This window comes from Lupinus angustifolius, chromosome LG14 (assembly GCF_001865875.1).
Source record: "Lupinus angustifolius cultivar Tanjil chromosome LG14, LupAngTanjil_v1.0, whole genome shotgun sequence".
Lineage (NCBI taxonomy): Eukaryota > Viridiplantae > Streptophyta > Magnoliopsida > Fabales > Fabaceae > Lupinus > Lupinus angustifolius.
In genome coordinates, this window is record NC_032022.1 from 10,850,893 (window position 1) to 10,875,957 (window position 25,065).

General features: G+C 33.7%; 1 protein-coding gene, 1 long non-coding RNA gene and 1 pseudogene across 2 annotated transcripts; 2 read left to right on the top strand and 1 right to left on the bottom strand.

The window, feature by feature from the left end:
• LOC109326539 lies at nt 2,904–10,202 on the top strand (annotated as a pseudogene).
• Nucleotides 16,312–22,901, top strand: LOC109326868 (KH domain-containing protein HEN4-like). The gene is made up of 8 exons (XM_019559749.1): nt 16,312–17,272; nt 17,976–18,434; nt 18,660–18,908; nt 19,502–19,723; nt 21,651–21,733; nt 21,885–21,993; nt 22,470–22,596; nt 22,700–22,901. Exons 1-8 carry the CDS (start codon nt 16,610–16,612, stop codon nt 22,717–22,719), a joined length of 1,932 nt encoding a protein of 643 aa, XP_019415294.1. The 5' UTR covers nt 16,312–16,609; the 3' UTR covers nt 22,720–22,901.
• On the bottom strand, nt 22,747–23,217 carry LOC109326871. The gene is made up of 2 exons (XR_002105293.1): nt 23,168–23,217; nt 22,747–23,020 (listed from the first exon to the last, which is right to left on the bottom strand). It is a non-coding gene; the product is annotated as an uncharacterized LOC109326871 (long non-coding RNA).

The window sequence follows — 25,065 nt, forward strand, 5'->3', positions numbered from 1 at the left end:
ATTAGACTCATGCGATTAGAGCGATCCCACTTCTCATAATCCTTCCTCTCTTCAGAGGCACTGGATTCCAAAGGAGAAGGGGGTTGCTCTACCCTTAATGCATAGTCCATATCGATGCAGCCAAGAACAATTTCCATGTTCTCTTTCTAGTCCTTAAATTTTTCACCATTAAGGACCATAACCGAATTCAAATTCGCAGATATAGAAGCAATTGACGTAGCTGATTCAACCAAAAGACAAAGAATTAAAATATGCTCACAATATAAATTATCAATGTGCTTTAAACAATGATATGTCCAAATCAAGATACCTAGTGCACCATTAATATCAAGTCTTTGGACAGTGATATTAACTACAAGTGGTACTCTTGTTGTAATGATCAAACACTTATAATAAGGCATGTCAACTGACGAATCCCTCTTTGGATTGATTCATCAGTCCATGTTTAAAAAAAAACTTTAGAATTATAACATGTTTATCATCACAGGTGTGTACGATCTTCGACCAAATATTAACTTTCCTTTGGGCCAGCTAATACTCGCATGAATAATCATACACACTTACATCTAATATTTTTTATGAGTTATATCCATGATAGATGTCACTTTGGCGACATTTCACTTCAATTGGCTCACTTGAAATAACAGACAACCTTAATGGACAACCAAATAACAATTAAAACCAATGCACAATGATACCAAAGCCCCATAAACTTTATCGTACTCTCGCTTGGGCGAGGTACACTCTCGCTTGGGCGAGGTACTCTCGCTTGAGCGCAATAGAAGTCAATGCTTATGTTTGGCTCTCGCTTGAGCGAGCCTTATGTCGCTCATACACTCGCTTGGGCGAGCTGTTGCTTGGGCGAGGATCTTCTCGCTTAAGCGCAATAAAAGCCAATGTTTCTGTTTAGTTCTCGCTTGGGCGAGCCACTCTTGCTTGGGCGAGAGCACTATGACAGAAGACGAACAGTGCGATTTCTGCATCACTGTTCTTCGAAAAATCAACCCCAAAAACTTAACAAAACACCAGAAAAACATTGATTCATTCCGAATCAACACATATATACATGGAAAACATCAATATTTTATCCTAATCGATCCATGTCATGAACAAAACATCAAAACCCTAAATTAATCCTAATTTTGGGGAAGAACACGAAAACCTAATTTCACACATGAATCAAATTGGGGTGGCTGTGATACCACTTGTTAGAGAATTTCTCCGACCATAATCCTTAGATTGAATGCGGAAGTCCTTATGGTCATGGTTTCGTTCCGATAACCTAATGTTTATGCCCATACATAAACCCTTATGGAACGACCATGACCCAAACCGAAGAAACCCCAATAGATTTCATGGTGAAGAAGAAGAACATACATTGTTGAGCCATTTCTGAATCTCGAAGGTATGAGGGTGCGATGATATTTCAGATGTAAGAGCGTTGAATGGTTTTCCTTATGCTTCTCTAGAGGGGAATGAGAAAGCCTTGAGCTTGAGAGAGTGCCTTATGGTGAGAGTGAATCTTGATGTGAGACTCTTGCCTTAGTTACCTTATGGAATTTTGATGGAGTGTTATCTTATATATGATAACTCTTCACAATTCCCTTTATTCTCATCAGCCTACTCAACAAAACCCATTGCTCTACAAATGGGGACCATAACCCATAAAAGTAACCTCATAGTGGTTACTACTTTAATTGCAATAATTCTGATTCAGTCCCTTCATCAAATCAGAAATTGTCCAAAGGTATATACACTTGTAATATTTCATGACACATATGCCCTTATCCACCAAATTAATTCTTGTGGATCATTTTATATTTTGGCTAATTAAATAATGACCATAAGACAATTATAGAATTATATTTGTGACCCATAAATTGTCAGAAATTCTAACAGAAGCACCATTCAATAAAGTGGTAACATGTACCACGGAAAGAATTAACATCTATGAGAAGGTTTTAGCAGCTTTCACTACATATGAATGTGGGTTATACTATTAAAACTAAGGAGCGTACACATCCTTTGAAATTGTTCATTTCATCACTAACCAAAAGATATAGTTGCTACTTCTTAGTCATGATGTAACTTTATTTCCTTAATCTATGGGAATCGAAATGGTGATAAGGTTTTTTATACATAAGATCATTAAGTTGCACCAAATCAAAAGTTATAGCTATATTAAGGGTGTAATTTTAGCACCCTTAATATAGAGAGCAATTAGCTGGTAGCATACTTGTAATCATTAATGAAAACAGAAAATAAAAATAAAAAATATTTTTTGCAAACCAAACTCTTATTTACCTAATACTAAATATTTTTCAAGGTAGCATGTTGATCTTACATTACATGTGTGAGGTGATAGAATTGGAGCAAGTAGAAAATGAGATTGGACGATGTATAATTTGATACTAACAAGTAACAACTATTTAGATGTAAAGTGTTATGTGTTTGTTTAGCACTATTTTAAATGTGAGAAAGATTTGTCCCTACAATATGAACCATATATCAACATGGGATTAAAAATTGACAAGCACATACCATAAATTATTGCCAATTGGTGCAACTTACTGATCATGAAAATAGAAAAACTAAAGTAGTAGTTAGGTTGACTTAAGAAAAGGTGTAAAAGCTATAAGTGACTAACTGATTTTGAGCCATGCAAGGAAACCTTAGGAATGTCCACATGCAAACAATGGCTTATTTCTCTTTTATTGATACAATATTAATAATAGAAGTCATATAAAATAGTGCAGTTGACTTAGGTTTGTGTGGGCTAAAGCCTAAAAGTTATTGTATTTCATCATCACTATGTTGCTATTGGGTGGGGTACACCATTACAATAGTTCTCTTGTTGCTTAATTTAAAAGGGGATGCTCCTTGTTTCTCTTCCATGCCAAGCCATGTCCAAGGTCATGGTCTTAGTTCCAGTATAGCTACAAGAGGAAACAAAACTTACATACTTATTTGCATACTTGCCATGGCACCCAAAATCAACACTTTCCTTCTAGCTATGCTCTTGGTCCTCCTCATTCCTTTATCTTTAGGTGAGCAAGTACTTTATATTAGTGAATAAAATTTTGCATACACCTAATTTGTTATTGATGAAATGCAAGAAAAAAAAATTCTTTTACTTTTAGGCTTGCCATAAGGCTTCAGGGAAAGCATGGATCCTAGTCTAACTCATCACTTACTTTACAAGGTACCTTTCCATCTTTCTCTTTGTTTTAAAATGGTTTAATAATGGACCTTATATTATAAGCCAATACAACAACATAAAGTTTTCCCACTAGGCATTGTCAGTAATATAGATCAAGTTTCGTCGTAATATTATATGGTAAAATTTTTTTTGATTGGAAATAAAAACTTTATTTATTTAGGGAAAAATAATTAGGAGAACAAATGGTATTCATATCCACGAAATCCCTACATCAACAAAGAGAAAGACAATATGATGGGTGTCTCACCCAATCTATTAGTGAAAAAGAGAAAATAGGAAAACTAAATTGAGAAGACTCTAAGAATGAATAAAAATAAGTCCCATCATATTATCTATTTGGAACTTCTTGTGCTCAAAAATGACTTTGTTCTTAATGTGCCACAAAGTCCAAATTGTCACAAACCAAAGAGCCACCCACTAATTTTGTTTATTGTTCTCCAGCCAAATAGCTTTTTCATGGATAGAGAACATAGGCATGACATTATTATGAATAATAGAAGGGAGCCCAAGCAAAATTAAAACTTTTGCTAAACCAAATATGCCACAGAACACGAAAAGAAATAAATGACTAGTAGATTCCTCCACCTCACCACAAAGAGAGCAAAGAAGGGTGTCTGGAGAAGATAGCCCACCTCTACGAGCAAGGTTCACCTTAGTTGGTAACCCATCCAAAGCAATTTTCCATACTAGACACTTCATCTTTGTCGGGGCGTTACAATCCCAAAGTCTTTTGAAGAAAGCAATACCACTGCTTCCTTCAACTTTTTGTAGAGTTTGATAAGCATTTCTGACCGAGTATTTTCCATTAGTATCGTGAATCCAAGACCAAGAGTCATCAATGTGATGTTTAGGCCTTAAGCCATGTAGTTGTCTAAGGAGTTTTGCAAATTCATCTTCCTCCGTAATGAACAAATACCTTCTTCATCTCAAGTTCCATGTCCAAACCCCGTCATTCCATGTACCCAATGAAGCAACAAATGCCTCTTTATCCAAAGCCAATTGAAACAATCTAGAATTTGTTTTTGAGGGTATCACCCCCCACCCATAAATCAGTCCAAAATTTAACAGTAGAGCCACAACCTAGAGTCTTATGAATACCACCATTTACCCACCCACATCCAATTCCTTCCCTATTCTGACTCAGATTCCCTAATTCTCTCCATCAAGAAGAGCCCCTCCTAAAGCATTCGAAATCACCTACCTTTGTACACCTTAAAAACTCATCTCCATACTTCGACTTTAAGATTTTCACCCAAAGAGAGTCTCCCTCAAATAACTATCTCCATCTCCATCTCCATTTACCTAATAAAGATAGGTTAAACAAAAATAAATTCTTTATCCCAATACCACCTTCCTCTAGGCCAACACACTTTCTCCCACCTCACCCAATGAATCCATTTTCTCTCTTCCCCTTCCCCCATAGAAAATGTCTTTGGATTTTTTCAATCCTATTTATAACAGAAATTATAAAAAGAAAAGAAGTAGATAGGTAAGGAACATAGTACCAATTTAAGAAGAGTAACCCTGCCACCAAAGGAGATGAACTTATACTTCCAAAGAGAAAGTTTTTTTGTGGAAAGAATCAATGATAGGAGACCAAGTGGAGAGCTTTTTTAGGATTTGCCCTAACTGGGATTCCTAAGAATTTGAAAGGGACTGAACCAACAACACAAAACAATTTATCCACCGCCTTCAAGATGAAGTCACAACTCGAGTTTAGACCTATGAAACAACTTTTATGGAAGTTAATTTTTAGCCTAGACGCCAATTCAAAACATTTAAGGATACTTTTCAGTACCATTACATTATGCTCAGAATTCTCTCCGATTAGAAGGGTGTCATCTGCACATTGAAGGTGGGAGATAAACACTGCATCCTTTCCAACCTTATACCCAGAGTAAATTTTCTTTGTCACTGCCATTCTGATGATGCCACTTAGACCTTCAGCAACAATAAGGAAGAGAAAATGGGCTAAATGATCACCTTGCCTCAATCCTCTAGCCATATAAAATTCTTTAGTAGGGCTCCCGTTAACCAAGATAGATACAGAATTCACCTGAAGCAAATTTTTTATCCACATCCTCCATTTAAGACAAAAATCCAACCTCTCCATCATATAAAGGAGAAACTCTCAGTTCATTGAGTCATACGCCTTTTCAAAGTCCACTTTAAGAATAAAGCAATCTCATTTCTTCTTCTTCCTAGCTTGCTCAACAACCTCATTTACCACCACCACTCCATCCATTATGAATCTACCTTTGATGAATGCAGACTAACAATCAAAAATAACCAAGTAAGTAGATCACCTTTTTAATTCTAGCAGCAAGAAGCTTGGAGATAATCATTTGGATGCAATCAATGAGGGAAATTGGACAAAAATCATTGAGGCCCTGGGGAATTTTGTTCTTTGGAATAAGAACAATAAACGATGCATTGCATCCTTGAGGAAGATTCCCGTACCTATAGAAGTCATCCACCAAGTTGATCAAGTCGTCCTTAAGACAATCCCAGAACTTTTTGAAGAAGGTAAAATTATAACCATCAGGTCCAGGACTTTTATCACCCTCACAACTCCAAATGGCTTCCTTGATCTCTTTAGCCTCAAATTTTGCAGTTAAGAAAACATTATTCTCACCTGACAAACAATTAAAATCAATACCATCAAGAGAAGGTTTGCTCTGATAGTTCTCGTCAAACTTAGCCTCAAAGAATGTTGCAATGTAGTTTTTAACTGTAATTGGGTCTTCAATCCATTCCCCATCAATATCCAAACAAGTGATTTTCTTAGAACTCCATTTTTTGTTAATAGACAAATGGAAAAAAACTTAGAGTTAGAGTCACCTTCACGAATCCATCTTTGTCTGGATTTCTGCCAAAGAAGATTATCCTTTTGTCTAGAAAGACGCCACAACTCAGCAGTATCGGACAGTCTAGCCATGGCATCATTCTTTGTAAGACTACATGTGCTACCTTTGGCATCAACAAGATTAAAAGCCACCATCTTGTCTTCAATTTGTGTATCCAACATACCAAATTGCTCTTTATTCCAACACTTTAAGACCACTTTAAGATGCTTTAATTTCTCCTTAAAAACAAAAGATCCTCTTCCACTGAACTCTAATTTCTTCCATTCATCAACGACAAATTGACCAAATCTATGATCGGAAAGCCAACAGTTATTTGTACGGAAAGGATTAGGGCCCCAATCAGAAGAATCAGTCTTGAAAAGAATTGGATAGTGATATGAGAAAGTCCTTGGAAGAGCCAATTGAACAAGATTGCCCCATTTGGTCAACCATCCATCGTTCACTAGAAATCTGTCAATCCTGCTCATAGTCTTCCCATTGGAAAGATGCCAAGTAAACTTCTTTCCAGAGAGAGGTAAATCAAACAGCTCCATGCCAAGGGTAAATTGGTTAAACTCCTCACAATCCCTACTATAGCCGCGTCCATTAATACCTTTTCTTTCCTCTAGCTTAAGAATTGAGTTAAAGTCACCAACTAGACACCACAAACTATCATGATGACCCATAGAAGTACTCTTAGCTTCATCCCAAAACTTCCGCTTTCTCGCCAAATTACACAAACAATATACATTCATAATATAAGAAGACACATTATGCAAAGTCCATTTATCTTTCACTAGAACAAAATTTGTCCCATAAGAGATATCCTTAGCAATGAAAGAGTCATTGTTCCAAATACTCAGAATGCCTCCAAAGTTACCTACAGACAGTTTACAGGCCCAGTCGAAATTATCACCACACCATAGAGATGAGCACAAATGCCTAACAATATCGTGAAGTTTAGTTTCTTGAATGCAAATGAAATTCGGTTTATATTTGCAAACCAAATCTCTAATCACATTCTTCTTCAATCTCCCTCCTAAACCTCGTATATTAATTGAGATGATCTTCATCAACAACTGACTCCCTCTAACCGCAATACACATTTCATGATCCTTTTTTCCCATATCAGCTAGACTAGTAATTATCCAAGCTAATATGTAGTCAGCCACCATTTCTTCAGACCACGAGGTTAAAGACAAGAACCAGTTATTAAAATAGTCCTTTGCAGCTTGCACAACCTCCTGAATCACTTATCCTTCTATAGGTGCTAAAAGGACCATACTTCCACCCATAGGGTGCACAAAAACAGTAATTATTCCTTCATACTTCAATAAGGTAGGTATCATCCTAGCCTTCTCATGGTCTGACGTGCGTCCAACTAGACATTTGGACAGCCATTCCACTTCTTTTTCATCCACAGTAAACTTAAGACCCTTCCAATTTTCCATACCCATTGAGGGATCCTTTGGACGACAATTCATCTCACTAGTGCTCACATCGGGATTCATTTCGTTACCACCTCCTCTAAGAACTTGAGCAAAGCTCCTAGAATCTATGAATTTCCAATTATTGTGAGTTACCTTTGCCTCCTCATCGGTGACCTTACGATATCTTGAGAGCTTGTCTCTATTAAATCTTGGAATATTGGCGAAAATATTTTTATTGTTTATCCAAGTATTGTCCAATTCCCATTCAAGAACATTTGCATTTTTAACATTCTCAAATCTTAAGAAGGCAAACCTCTGGGCATTTCTGTCAAGTTTAGATGGGATGAAAGTATCTCGAATTCTTCCATACTTTTTAAAAGATCTCCAAAGATCACTGGTGGTAAAATCCTCTGGGAAATTTGTAATGTAGAAAGTGTTGAAATTTTCAGAAACTCTCCACTCCTCTCCATCATTGATTGTTCTATTATTCTAAAATAGTTATGTCTCCTATGCTGGATTCTGGGTCACTCTCCAGGGCCGGGGGTTGGTTGGGGCAGGAGAGTCGTGAAGAACTCTCCTTGTTGGAGCGGAAGACCCATGGAGAAAATATAATAGAGAAAATAACATCGAGTATTTAATGTGGTTCGGCAGTTTGCCTACATCCACAACTGAAGAGCAACAAAGATTATTTCACTATGATAAAAGAGAACTACAAGTGTTTCACTCACTTCCCAAAACTCAAGTACACCCAATTTCACTCTCACTCAAGTAGTTCTCACATAATTAGAACAAGAGAACAAGAGGAGAGAATATGCACTAAGCTAAGTATTTGGTGTGTCTTACAATGGCATGGAACACTCCTATTTATAGTCAAAGCTCTTGAAGATTATGTGGCCAAAGGGAAAAGTGCATTAATGTTGGTTTCACCATAGCCACTTCTTTGTACTTGGCTAGAAATTATCTCTTTCTTCAAGATGATCTTTAGATACTTCTTTTTTGCTTGACTCAAGAAAGTCTTTTCATCATTTTTTTTCTTTTAGCCAATATTCAATAAATCTCCAACTTGGCTAAAAGACTATCATAGTTATTCTCCTGCTACTCTTCTTCATGCTCACTAGAGATTCTGAACATTAATCAAGTCCAGACAATGTCTGAACTTGGTAGTTGGAACTGGGTTCATCATCATGTACGCCGGATTATCTGCAGTGGGTATTTTCTCCATTCTAACAACTCACCTCTCCAATATGTCTATAATAAAGTGCATCTGAACATCAATATGCTTAGTTGTTTCATGATACATTGGATTCTTTGTCAGATGTATAGCACTTTGACTATCACAATAGATGGTTGTTTCTTCGAGTTGTATACCCAACTCTTCAATTAGACATTTCTCCAAAATGGCTTCCTTTACAGCTATTGTTACTGCGGTGTATTCTGCCTCAGTTGTAGACAAAGCAACAATTGATTGTAGTGTTACTTTCCAACTAATAGTACAACCACACAGTGTAAAGACATATCCGGTGAGCGATCTTCACTTATCTAGATCTCTAGCATAATACGAGTCAACATATCAAGTAATCTTGTTTCCGACATCTTCGACTTTACCATACGAAAGCACTATATTTGTGATACCTTTAGGTAGCGCATAATCCACTTCACAGCCTTCCAGAGAACTTTACCAGGATTTGCCATATATCTGCTTACCACACTTATTGCATGTGCAATATTTGGTCTAGTGCACACCATGACATACGTGAGACTGCCAACCACACTAGCATAAGGTACACTTGAACCATGAAATATACTTGTAATATGACTCTGAAGTCTTCTCATTCATTTCCTTCCAGTTAATTGGTTTCCAGTGTTTTCTCTGATGTTCTCTCCATGGTTCTCTCTAGGGTTCTCTCCAAGGTTCTCTTCGGGGTTCTTTACGGGGAGCGCTCCGGGTGTCTCTCATCTCATGCTTGGATTCAATATTATATGGTAAATCATATCTATAGATAGAATTATGATTCTTCTTAATAGTTTCATTTATAGTTTAATTTGCCCTGGACATCCTACACTTTTAATGAATGGGGTACTACTTGTGATAAATATTGATATAGCTATATTGAGACTAAAATAGATATGTCTACTAATATTGGTACGGGTATATCTGTAAGTTTAATTTTGAAGGAGAAAAAAATAAAAATTAAAGACTTTAGATCCATAAAATATACTTGTAATATGATCCTAAAGTCTTCCCATTAATTTCCTTCCTCTTCAAAACTGAATTCGTCTGGGTCTTGTTCTTTTAACTAAGAAGTACTTTTCATTTTGATACTTAATGAAGGATGGCATCAAGATAAACTCGAGGAAGCTATTGGACCATCAATTTGTGCTGGATTATGATGAAGCGGGACCCAACCCAAATCATACAAAGAAACCTGGCAAGGGCCCTTGAATAATACCTTTAACCTAATCATATAAAAATATCATATAAAATAATAAACCTATCTACTCTTTCTATCCCCCTTTACAAAATTTTGTTCATGTATGAGGAGACATGATATAATCATAGACGAGTTTCTTCATTGGGGTGTGTTATGACATGTGAGGCAATAAAGTATGATATTTTATTATGTAATATGTACTCCAGATGTTGCATATTGACCATTCATCAGTGTGAATAATTTAGAATAAAGTCTTAACATTTGTTTTCCATCTACCAATCTTGTTAGGGCTATCATTAAGAGTCGAGTTAGGATGGGTTAAGGTTTATTTTTCACTTGATCTTAAATATTGGTTAAATCATTTTTTTAATCTGAATTTGACCTTAAACTTGAAGCTAACCCGACTCTAAATATCGATAAGTCAGCCTTTAAACTTGACTTTAGACTCAATTAAATATAATACATATTCATTTTAGATAAAGTCTTCTTAATGATATTTATTATTAAGAATATGTAATTTGACATATAAAATGATATATATATATATATATATATATTATTAATCATGTATATGTATATATATATGATGAAAATTAGAAAATCAATGATACTTTCGACTAAAAAAATGTCATTACTCTATACACATTTTTGAATATAATGAGTAAATGACCATGAGAAGGTCAGAACGGGTCATGTTTAGTCTTTATCTGACCTTAAATATTGGTCGAGTCTAATTTTTGAACCTAAACTCATTCTAAGACCTAACCATATTATAGTGTATAGTGTATGTAACTTCTCTTATTCAGAGACAAATTTTTAGTTTGAATCTAGTATGGAAATTTCAAGATACTTCCGGCAAAATTGTCTATAACAACTTACAAAATTGGTCAGAACTTCTGGTCATGAAGCTAGGAAATAGAAATAAAGAAATAACAAAGATTTGGACAGAAACAATCATTAAACAATAACTAACCATGACATTTAATTTTTAGGTACACTATCCAAATATTAATAGCATCTCAAATTTACTTTTATTTAGACTTTACACATTATTTTATAATTTATTACACATTCTCGTAAGTTAGGAATAATATTTATTTTTTCTCTACAAGAATAACTATTATTCTTATTCTAATTTGATTCTCATAACCTACTTGTGCTTTTATTTTTACAATAGCAAACAATTTCTCTCTTCTTCTTTCTATCTTTTGGATTCATATTCTCTTATATATCTATATCTATATACTTATGAAGGGAAAACCTAAAATAAACACCCACCATGGTTCTCCATATTTTGTCCTCACTATTTTCTAATTTTTACCAAAAAAATCATATATAACTCAATATTCTTCTCCACCTAATATATGTTCCATATTATTTAGTTAACTATTTCTTCTTCTTATGACTATCAGTTCTTAATGTAGAACATAAATGTTCAATTTAACACCAACCGAATAAATTCAATTGTAGATTACAAATATTTAACGCAAAATATTATATTTGACATTTATGACATACAAACTACACATTATAAATTATACGAAAGTGGGTTCGCATGCACGATAGTGTCTGTCAACATGCTAATTATATATAAAGGCAAAACATGGTGTAACTTCTAGCATAGTGTAATTTTCACTTCCTATTTTGCCCTTCACATTATTTAATTTTTACAAAAAAAACATATAATCTTAATTAACCACCACCAACACATTAATTAACCACATCTCTCACCTTAAACTAAATATTATCATAAATACACACAAAATATAATATAAAATACATCAAATACAACAAATATATTCTAATTATAACAATAAATACAAAAGTTTTATTGCGTAAAAAATACATATATAAATTGATCGGTAGAGATTCTCTAACTTCCTATAACTCAAGGGTGAAGCTATAAATAAAAGCAAACATTTTGAAAATTAAAGATGGGAACTATTCAGAAGGAAATTAGGTATTAATACCAAAAGACATTAAATTTTGAAGGAATAAAAATGTATTAACTTTTTTAAATAAAAAGGTTAGTTCTTTAATGGCACACGACATTTTTTATATGAAATTTGTACATGGGTCATGGTTGATGTGGTAACTTGTTAGCTGCAACATCATTTAACAAAGATTGAAATTGAAACCAAAAGTTTACAAATTTAAAGATTGAAATTGATCATTTTTTTTCTGTAAGACCTTTAAACCAAAGAATACTTAACTTCTAAAACCAAAAGCTTATTAAAGTCTGCTTTTTCCAACCCCTCTCTTTCATGATATATGAGTCCATCTTTAGGACACAATGTACTTAGTACATGTTTGGTAGAGCTTATTTTTTGTGATTTCTGCAAAATAAGTTTTTGTAATTTAAGTTTGTTTAGTAATTAGCTTATATTATAAAATCATTTTTGCAGATCTAGTCATATAGATGATTATTTTAAGATTATCATCCTCATATAATCGTACTTTAACTTCTCTAGTTAAATATATCAAACACATGCATGCATACCACGTGTGTACATGTACATATATATAAATGTTACTTTTATTTTATTTTATTTTATTTTATGAGTCAATATTTTTTTAAGGAGAATGAGACAACATATTTCTTGTGTATTAATATAAATATTTTTTAACTCCGACATTGAGCATCTAATAAATTAGCCTCGAGGAACATGTGTATGTTAACATTAGCCTTAAAAAGATATTTGAAATGAAAATAAAAAAAAAATAAGTATCTGAGAGGACCCACCATGAACGCATGGATCCAAAAACTGACCAAGTCATAGATTTTTCGATTTTCATGTCATAAACCAATCAAACTTCATGAAATAATATTAAAATATTAATTTTTGTTTTTATAATTTTTTTAAATATATAAATTTTTTTATTGGCTTGGAACACCAAATGGAATATAAATGGAGATATATGATCCTCATCCCAAAAATTAAGGTAGCAAAATAGAAGTGAAACTGTGGAAGGTAGTGCCTATGGAACTTTGATTGGATTGCAGATATAATCGCCAGGTATGTTGCTTTAATTTAAACCTAGTTTCATGTAACCCACACCATGCATGGATATTACGTTATTATTTTTAAGGATCAAACTTAAATACCTTATTTTTCTGCTACATAATAATGCATGGTTGAGGTTCAGGTAAGTTAAAGTTTGGCTTATGAGTTATGATGGAGTCACCGTGCTACTTGTCATGAGTAAGCAAATATTAAATAAAAACAAAAAAAATAAGGTGTGTCACTTATTTCACTATTTTATGTACAATGAAATAATATTTTTGTTACTGAAAAATAATAGAGAAAAAAAAAAAACTTTCTTCTTTCTTCTGTACTAGATAGAATCCTAGTTCATTTGTCACAAGAATCCAAGACTATCTCCAAATGCTTCTATCACGTGGTGCTTAAAGCTTTAGATTTACGCTTTAATTGTTTACCATCTTAGGTTGTCTTGTACTTGTGCTGAACCTTAGTAAAATATTCTTCCACTTGTAGTTTTAGGTTTTGAATTGACCCTTTAATAATAAAGTGTCAATTTTAGTTCCATACTTTTTTTTAATATTTGTTAATTTAATCTTTCTTTAATTTTTATTTTTCTTTAATTTCACGAGTGAATCTTTCTTTATAAAATATTTTTAATATTTTAGTTCGAAAATTAGGTATTACATATGAAATTGAATATTTTATTTAATTTTTTATGATCTCTTTTGTATTTATATACATAAAAATAATATACATACGCGTAGTGGAATTAATCTTAAAACGTAATGTTTTATAATTACCTTATTTTCAATCTACCTTTGTTTACAGTTTCTCTCATTATTTAAACATTTCCTTGTCCTTATTATATAAGTTTCAACAAGACTATAAATTAGAATATAATGGGCTACCAAAATGTATTTATGTAACTTGTTTATCTGAACTAATTTCATATAGTTTGAAGAATTGATAAACTACATCTTTTATGTTAGGAGAAATTAGTCCTAAACTAAATGATGATAACTAGTACTTTATATACCCAATTAAAAATGGATCATATATTTTATCCCAAAAAGTATACTACTTCATATGTCATTTTCTCTGATGGGTTATCAATTACTTTATTATTAAATTTTAAACTTAAATATATATTTTCTAACCAATTAAAAAAAATGTCACATAGAATAACACACTTCCTTGTACAGTAGGTGTTAATCTATTATTATTTACCTTTCTACCTCGGTTCCGTCATAAAGATTGAGAAAAATCGGTCATTCACAACCACTGATGAAGGATTCCTCGAAAAGTTAAGGATTAGTAATCCTTTTGAAAATTCAAAATCGAATGGATTCGGTCTTATACATACGCGAGGAAGGTAATCAAAAAAGAAAGAAGATGAGTTCTTCTTTCTTTTATCACTTAGGAGCCGTGCGAGATGAAAGTCTCATGCACGGTGGATTAGATGATGTCTTTTTGGTATATAAATAATAGAGGATATTAATATAATTTAGATCATCTCTATTACGTGATGAGATTGTCATATAAGACGAAAAATAAGTTTTAACATATATAATTTTAAGATGTTTTTTAATAAAAATTTAAAATTTAAAAATTATTTTCTCTCTTCATTTTTTAGTATCGAAGATGAGTTCAAGTCGTTGATATAATGCTTCATATTTTGACAGTAAAAATAATGAGACCTAAATGGAAGAGTGTGTTGAGATCAGCTTCATATAATTGGTTGGTGTTTGCACCTATAGTAACGTTCCATATTATTTAGGAATGGCATTTGATGAAGGAAAAACTCTTATTTATTTTTTATAGAGAATTTGACATAGTCGATTACCATGACTCCACTAATGACTATTTTAACATCTTTAATATAGAACTGTATCATATAATTAAATGTATTGAGGAGATGTGATATAGTAAAGTTCCCAATAAGACCCATTCTCGATGCATTTGTGTGTTATATTTTGAAATTTTATGTCATTTATAAGCTTCTAATAAATAATTCAAGTGTTACATTGTGATAACTAATTAGTTAATATGAGTTCATGGGGTTAGTACTTAGTAGTGAACTTTGACGCTATATCTTATACATAATAAATAGTAATGCCAATTTAAACTCAAATTTATGGGATAATCATATAATCATTTCATATGATACAACAAAGTATAACACGTACAAAACTGATCATGAGATATTATTGCTCCAAGTTGAACCATACACCCAACAAAATTCTACAATTTTAGTTATGTTTTATATTTTATATTAAGATTGTGTTTATATAAAAAACATAGAATTATTATTTAATAATTTATTCTCATATAATTAAATAAATTTAGATTTACTAAGTCCTTTTTAAAATATTAAACTCATTTCGTTTAATAAATATGAAAATGAAAAACAAATAAAAAACCCGTCTAAACTATTTTTAGTACAGAATTAAGGCATGCCCTTATGATGGCGAAAAGATAAGTTGGTGAGTCATAATTGGCTGTCAAAAAATCAAACGGCTCTAATATTAAAGTGAAACGGGTATAATTTTTAAATAAAAGGAAAATGACACCTTCTGTTTCTCAATTTATTATATATTTTATGATTTTGTTTCTCCATTTTTTTCTCTCACTTTAAACCCTATACTCTGCTTAAATTCTGAAGTTAATCCTTAATATAGTTAACCTATTTGATTATCTATAAGTTTCTACCTTCTCATTTTATAAAAACCAACCGAAAAGTTGTCACTATAGTTCCTTCAATTTGAGATTAATGGCTTCCACCTTTTCTTTTACCATTGCTATATTTTCCTTCAATTTCACCCGTAGTCACATTTCCTCTATTCTTAAACTCTAACTACCAACCGATGTTGATTAAAGTGGTACATGTTTAATTTCTCTTAAGTAAAGTATCAAAACACCATTATAATTTTCATTTATCTATCTACACATTCACTCTCTTTCAAATCGTTATCTAACAAGTATTAATTCCTCTTATCCAAAGTTCACATTGGAGCTACCATAAGAAAGTAGCATACATGGTCATCCACAACATCAAAAAAGTGAATAAAAAAAGAAAATCATAAAAACATAAACAAAGTTAAGGATTAAAGTGAAAGAAAAATCAAAAGTCCAAATTTGAAAAATAAAATAGGTTGAAAGATAAAAAGTATAGGATAATATGAAATGATGAATTTATATAATTTAGCTCGAGATAAATAAAAAAGTCCAAAGACAAATTAATGTTTTTGTTTTCAATATTTAAAGTAATGACATTTTATTAAAAAGGTAAAAGTGTCATATCATTTTATCATTTGGTTTGTTTTTATGCATTTTCCTTTCCAATGCGATCTCTACCCGATATAAACTCACTCCGATAATCTTTACTCGGCAACTAAATCTTCAAATAAAAAAGTTGCAGCTGAAGGGTGTAGTTAGAGGTTGACTGTTTAAGTTGAATGGCTTTATAAGAAAACAAAAAAAGTACAGAACCCACACTCTCAAGTCTTGCATAGATACTCAGAACTATTTCTCTGCAATCAAACCCTTTTTCTAGGGTTTCACTCATTGATTCTTCAATTTCCTCAGAACAACAAACAAACATTACCATTGCTTGGATTTAAGATTGATCTTCAAGATTCTGATTCTGAATACCTCGAACTTTCAATTTCTACTTTGAACTCAAAAACTCACTTTCTGAATGATGGAAAGGTCTAGATCTAAGAGAAACTACTACTATGACCAAGACTATGATTCTGAAACCTTAGCTCGGACAAGACCTCGCTATAACCACCAATATTCAAATCGCCACCGTGGCGCTTCCGGCGGCCGCGGTGGCCGCCACATTAAGCCACAGCAGGACGTCCCGGTAACGGTTACCACCAGTTACCGCATTCTGTGCCATGATTTAAGGGCCGGCAGCGTGATCGGGAAGTCCGGCAGTATTATTAAGTCAATCCGGCAGCACACCGGCGCGTGGATCAACGTGCACGAGCTGATCCCGGGAGATGAGGAGCGTATCATTGAGATTTCGGACACTCGCCGCCGTGACCCAGGGGGGAGAATGCCGTCGTTTTCGCCGGCGCAGGAGGCGCTGCACCTCATCCACGAGAGGATTCTGGAGAGCGATGCGGCGTACAGGGTGGCTGAGGAGGAGGAAGAGGAGTATGGTGGCGGCAGTGGGAGGAACCGGGACCGGGTGGCGATGAGGTTGGTGGTGTCGAAAATGCATGTTGGGTGTTTGATGGGGAAAGGGGGAAAGATTATTGAACAAATGAGGATGGAAACAAAGACACAAATTAGGATACTCCCTAGAGATCACAACCTACCTCGTTGTGTTTCAATGTCTGAGGAAATTGTTCAGGTGCAAAAACAGTAACCCATAACACAAAAATGAATAAAACAAACTTGGAACTTTATTTTCTTATATTTGATGATTGCTTAAGTTGCATGCATGATCAGAACCTCAATTTTTTAGCTTCATTAATTCCCATCAACTACTATGAAGGTGGTTCTTTTTTGCTTCTGGATGGATGACTAATTACAATTGCAGAACTGAAGATAATGGCTGTGAACGTTTGAATGTTATTTTCTCTCTCATAAATAATGCAATAGAGCTTGAACTAGCAATGATTACCTGATTTTTGTTATGGTATGAATGAATGTAATTTGTATTGGAGCTAGTTTATTGCTTTCAGCTCGAAAGCTGGAAAAGGAGGATTTGTATTCAAATTCAAAGCATTCCAGCTTTCCACCCGTAGATTGGAGTACATAAATCTTTTATTGCTGGTTTTGTGCTGCATTATTGAAGTAATTCCCAACTGCTATTGAATTAATGATGGATTTTGTGCTCTTCCAGTTGCATGGTTGAACTTGGTTGGATTAAGTATAACAGTTCTCTGTTCTCTTTTTAACTGGTTTTTAATGGTATTGTCACAATGATGATGAGGTTATGTTGACATGCGTCGCTAGGCCATTCTAAATAGATATGTGAATTCCCTGCAATTTTACTTGTTTAAAAAATTAATTAACCTGAAGACTACTAATTATATGATATTTTTTTCCAGGTTACAGGTGATGTAAATTCTGTGAAGAATGCTCTAGAAGTCATATCATCACGGTTGAGGGAGAGCCAGCATCGTGACCGCAGTCATTTCCATGGACGTGGACATTCACCAGAGCGTTTTTTTCCACCTGATGATGATTACATTCCTCATGGTGGATCTCGTAGATCGTCTGTGGAGGAGACTGCTTTTGGATCCCGAATATCCAGTACCAATGCCAGAAACAATAACCATATGTCATCAGGTTATGCAATGGAGTCAGGGGCTGCTATTGATACTCAGCCCTTCTACGGAGAGGACCTAGTTTTCCGTATACTTTGTCCAGTTGAGAAAGTTGATCGTATCATTGGGGAATCAGATGGAATTGTTGGTTTTCTTCAGAATGAAGTTGGTGTTAATATCAAGGTCACTGATCCCATTGGTAGTTCAGAGGAGCAGATAATTATCATTACTTCAGAGGAGGTACTTTCCTTTCTTATTCTCTCATTTTCTTTTTGTACTGTGCATAACTATTGGATATTCTTTTAGGTCATTAGTCATGGTTGTTACTTGTACGTTTTCTTGAGACAATACTCATGCTTAAGTAGTTATAACTTCAACCTTTTTAAATGCAGTTCAATATGTTTTCTGCATAGATATATAATGTTGTGTATTTTAAGTTCTATCTGTTCTTATTATGTACTCAAGGGTCCGGATGATGAGTTGTTCCCAGCTCAGGAAGCTTTGTTGCATATTCAAACTCACATTGTCGATCTTGTTCTAGATAAGAACAATACTATAACCACCAGGCTTGTCATCCCATCTAGCGATATTGAATGCTTAGATGGAAAAGATGCATCACTATCAGAAATAGTGAGGTCGACTGGTGCTAATATTCAAATTCTGCCTAGAGAAGAACGACCTCTTTGTGTTGCAAAGACCGACGAGTTAGTCCAGGTTTGTTATTTGGCCTACTCCTTGACCAAACATTCTATTAGATTACTTTGGTAAATATAGTCTGAATGAGTGAATGATAACTGTTGAACTTTACGATGATGACAATTTTTATTCCTCAAAGCATCATGCTTTGTGGTGAAATGGCTATCTAAGCAAAACGAGTCTTGTAGCATGTGATGAGCCCGGCTAATCATAACATATGAGTGGGTATCATTGTGTATCCTAATAATTATAACTGGTCGGGTCCATCTGGGAAATGTGAGAATTAATGGGAAAGACCATTAATAATACAAAATTAATGGCGAGGGCCAATAACCATTTTTGTAAATGCAAGCCATTTGAAATAGTTAATTGGTCCTTCCTATAAAATTTGGATTTTTATCAACCCTTCTTGTTAATTCACGTTACTATGTTTCCCGTTAGCTTTTCCCTTATTCAAACCAAAGAATGTACTTTTCTATTGACTTGTTTTTAGGAAATTTCCAATAAATGATATAGAGACTAGAGAGGACCCAAAACCCTACCTTCCACGTGGGTAAAACAAAAATTCCAATTCTGACTATTTCTCAATTGTTCCTCTACTGCCTCTACAGATTGTAGGAGAAATAAAAGCAGCTCGAGATGCTGTTGTTGAGGTGACATCAAGATTAAGAAGTTACTTGTATAAGGATTTCATTCAAAGGAACACAGTACCACCATCGGCCCCCTTATCTAGCGTGGAAGCATCTTCTTCCAATACTACAGCTCCAATTATGGAAACGTCCACAACCTACCAGAATGTGCAAACTGTGGCGGCAGCAATTCTGCCATCAAAGGTATTCTTTTTGATACAATGGAAAATGCCATTTCTCCTTTGATATTACCTTCACCTATCTATTGTTTGAACGGTGTTTTTTGGGAGATTTATTAACCATCTTTAGTATATATTTATTGTCTTCCCTGTATTGGGTAAAGTTGTGTCGTGTAGATTAAATGATAAATGAACCCTTAATTGTTATTCCATGAGCAATTGTTTTTCGAAATAAAAGAATAAGTGTTAGGACTTAACCTCATGAGGAGAGCCCAATCCAAAAGACTAGTCTATTAGGTGGGAGAGCCTCATGGCTTAAGTACCACATTGAGTTTACTATTCTACTCAATGTGGGACTCCTAACAATAAGCATTCTTTTTTTGCAAGCTATTTAAGTGCACTTTACTACCTCAGATGTTCTCTAAAAATTAGTGGAGCCAAATCCTGTCATAGGAGTGGCACCTTGTGCTAAATGATGGACAATATTATTTTGTTTAAAATGATCGCCCGATGCAAAAGATTCTTACCTAGTGGGGTCTGAAGAGGGTAGATGTGCATAATCCCCTTTGGCGACTTCACTCACCTATCAGTATTCAGTAATTACCTTAATCCAGCCTATAGATAGCCCTTTCCGTGACGCAACTCTCAATGAAAGTACCAATTGTTAGGATTTAAGCTCATGAGGAGAGCCCAACCCAAAAGACTAGTCTATTAGGTGGAAGAGTTTCATGGCTTAAATAACACATTGAGTTTACTATTATACTCAATGTGGGACTCCTAACAGTAAGCATTTTTTTTGCAAGCTATTTAAGTGCACTTTACTACCTCAGATGATCTCTAAAAATTAGTGGAGCCAAATCCTGTCATAGGAGTGGCACCTTGTGCTAAATGATGGACAATATTATTTTGTTTAAAAGGATCGCCCGATGCAAAAGATTCCTACCTAGTGGGGTCTGAAGAGGGTAGATGTGCATAATCCCCTTTGGGGACTTCACTCACCTATCAGTATTCATTAATTACCTTAATCCAGCCTATAGGTAGCCCTTTCCGTGACGCAACTCTCAATAAAAATACCAATTGTTAGGATTTAAGCTCATGAGGAGAGCCTAACCCAAAAGACTAGTCTATTAGGTGGAAGAGTTTCATGGCTTAAATACCACATTGAGTTTACTATTATACTCAATGTGGGACTCCTAACGGTAAGCATTTTTTTTTGCAAGCTATTTAAGTGCACTTTACTACCTCAGATGTTCTCTAAAAATTAGTGGAGCCAAATCCTGTCATAGGAGTGGCACCTTGTGCTAAATGATGGACAATATTATTTTGTTTAAAAGGATCGCCCGATGCAAAAGATTCCTACCTAGTGGGGTCTGAAGAGGGTAGATGTGCATAATCCCCTTTGGGGACTTCACTCACCTATCAGTATTCATTAATTACCTTAATCCAGCCTATAGGTAGCCCTTTCCGTGACGCAACTCTCAATAAAAATACCAATTGTTAGGATTTAAGCTCATGAGGAGAGCCTAACCCAAAAGACTAGTCTATTAGGTGGAAGAGTTTCATGGCTTAAATACCACATTGAGTTTACTATTATACTCAATGTGGGACTCCTAACGGTAAGCATTTTTTTTTGCAAGCTATTTAAGTGCACTTTACTACCTCAGATGTTCTCTAAAAATTAGTGGAGCCAAATCCTGTCATAGGAGTGGCACCTTGTGCTAAATGATAGACAATATTATTTTGTTTAAAAGGATCGCCCGATGCAAAAGATTCCTACCTAGTGAGGTCTGAAGAGGGTAGATGTGCATAATCCCCACAAGACGAGAGGGTGTTTTCAAGATTTAAACATGTGACTTTGAGGTCACAAGGCTGCCAGCTTACTATTATGCCAAGACTCGCCCTTGAACAATGTTAATTTTTATTTGAAGGAAAAAACTTTTATTACTTTTCAGAAGGAAAGTGGAGGATCTAGCACTGATGCGGGAAAGCAGAAAGACAATGAGCGCCGTGATGATGTGCCGAGTAGTTTAAATAGGTAACTGTCCCTACATATTTCATGACAGGATGTTATATTTTAGTTTGAAATCACCTCTACAGTAGGTTGATGTGGCAACTTTTATGTTTCCTTTGTCCCCTTCCCCTTCTAATGTGTTTTTATTTTTATCTTTGCTTTTTGTACTTGTTAGAATCACTGTGCCGCTTGTCACAAGAAGCACTCTTGAAGTTGTTATACCAGAGTATGCAGTTCCAAAGCTTATAGCAAGATCCAAAAGCAAGCTAGCACAGATAAGTGAGGTGCGTGTGATTAGATCTTTCAATCCCTCTAATATTTGAATTGTAAAGTGTTAAAATAGACATTTTTATACCAAGCAATTGGTGCCTTAAAATGTCATGCTTTTATGTTGGCATCTTCCCTATGATGTCATGAAGGGGCTCCCCCTGATCTATGAGCAAGTTAGTTCCTCTAAGAACAAGAATTACAGAACTTCTGTTTTCATGGTTCATGAGTTAATCTACTTGTAGATTGTATCTAGATCATACTGCATTTACTTTTATTTCGTGTTTTAGCTTCAAAAATGAACAAGCAAAATCCTTATACCTAAATAACTTCCGAACTTTTTTCCATCTCGGAAATTATAATTTTCAGAACTTCCCAATCCTTAATTTGAATAGAAACCATGTATTTCTACTTATGTTCAGAACTTCCCAATCCTTAATTTGAATAGAAACCATGTATTTCTACTTATGTGTTGATGTATTGATGGGAGCAGTTGTCGGGAGCCAATGTAACGCTTGTAGAGGATAGAGCAGATGTGACGGAGAAAATCATTCAGATATCTGGCACTCCAGAGCAGGCAGAGAGAGGCCAGAGCTTACTCCAGGGATTTATTTTGAGCAGTAAGTCCTCTGTCAATGTGTTGGATATGGCTATGTTTATTCTCATGCATATATTAGTCTTCATGTAAGTTGAAATGACATCTTTGTTTTAACCCTCTAATAGCACAAGAAGATGGCCCTTAAGTGATGGACATGCCGAAAGCTGGTTAGACAACAATGCTGTTATTTCATTGTTAGGGGCATTTTGTTTCCTGGTCTAATTGGTTTTTCATTTGTTTACAATATTGTTGTCGCCTAGAGTTGGAATTTTCAATGGAAGTATAGTATTGTAAATGTTGTTGTACTATGAGAGTTTATTTGTTAGTTATGTTTGTATTTTCAGCAGTACAGGGAAGCAATTGTTGTAGACATGTTATTTTATGAGTAAGAAATTGAAGGGTTTTTTTCAGAAGCTTTTCCCCCTTCTCAATCACTACAAAACCTTCTAGTGATGTAAAATTTGTTAGATCCCTAAATGACCAAAATGTCAGGATTCAATTCCTTGGAGCGACACTTATTAAGACGCACGCATCAGTTTGTTATCCATAAGGTGAGGAGATTCATTTGGTAGTACAAAAAAATCACTAGAAACCCTAGCATGCTCCTAGTTCATCAACGATAAATGCAGGAAAATCTCTTTCATTGATTTAAGTTTTTGTATTTATTATTTTATATTAAAAACTCATTAAAAATAATAATAAATTCCTTTTTATTATTTTTATATTAAAAACTCATTAAAAATAATGATAAATTCCTTTTTATTATTTTTATATGATATAAATAAATATGAGAGTTTGTGGGTCAAGCCCTCCTAGCTCCATCCCCTTCTGGTGTACCAATCATAATGTTAATTTTTTTTCAAATAAGTAATTACAACATCAATGACTCTTACACCAGCAGCAATTGACTCGCAATCCTTTTGTGAGTATTTCTTTGATTTTTAAACTTCAAAACAAGTATCTTGAAATGTGAAGATTTCATGCAGTTAAAAATTTGAGTGCACCAAATCCTAGAACAAAGATATCTTTGATCACATAGTTCCTCCTATGGATGAACAATGTGGATGAAATTTAGAGAAATCATTGCAGACATGTTATTGCTTAGTATTTGACTAAAAAAACATGTTCATTCAACCGAAGGTCCGAACCATGAACCTTCTTTGTTGATGGACAGGCCACCATGCAAATGCCATTTATAGATACAATCATTCACCAATTATCTTAATCATCTGTACTAGATTTTGATGCACATGCCATGCACGCATTCAATTGTCTATTCTATGGTATTATTACCGGTGTTATTAGATTCACATTTACTGGGTCATAGAACTGAGTCAATAAATTATTAGTTTGACTAGTGTGTCAATGGCTGAACAAGTTAATTTAGTTTACATTAAAATTTCATAATATTAACTACATTATTTAATAACTCTATACTCCAAATTTAAATTTTTTATCAGACCTAATTAAATAACTAACAAATAAAATTTAATTAAATAATGAAAATTTTATTATAACCTATAAAATGATAAATATCTATATCTATACTATTAATAAAGGGAAAACACAAAATAACCACCCATCATGGTGTAATTTGTGTTTTCCTATTTTGCCCTCAATATCTTTTTATTTATACCAAAAAACCATATAATATTATTTTTTTATTTTATTCTTATTATCTTCTTATTTTAAAAGTGTATGTAAAAAATTGAATATTAGACCAATTCAAAAAAATAAACCGTAAATTTAGCGCAAAAAATTATATTTGAATTTATAAAATACAAACTATACATTACAAACGATAGGAAAGCGGGTTGACAGGCACGACAGTGCATGTCAACACGCTAGTAACTATAAGTTAAAAACATTTTTTCATCACAAAACAACAACATTTTCTTGATTTTTTAAAATAGTTTTTGATTAACTCGACCGGTCCGACCATCTGAGTCACCGGTTTTAGGCTTAAACTGACTGAGTCAATACGATGTTGATGAAAACTGGTTAGATGAGACACTCAAAGCGGTCAGATTTTCAGTTCATAGTTGAACCAGTTAAACTGATTAGTCCAAACCGAGTTTTATAACACTGATCATTAATAAGTCAAATATGGAATAATTATAATTCTAATTATTATAGATGTTTTTTAATATTACATTGATTAGATGAAATAAAATATAAAATATTGATTATTTTTTTTATTAAGATGATAGTACATATTAATTTTATACTCGGTTATATACATATATACTTTTTATAAATTAAAAGGAGATGGAAGGAAAACCTTTTCAATTTTTTGGTAAATAAAAAAGGTATGCAATTAATAGTTTCTGCAACTATTAAAAGATGTTTTAATGTTTTTTAATTCATTTCCTTATGTAATGGTAAAAATACAAAAAAAAATTTATTAGGAAAACTTTTACATTAAAATAGAAAATAAAATACAATATTAATAAAACCAATATAGTGAATGTCTAATTATATGCCATTAAAA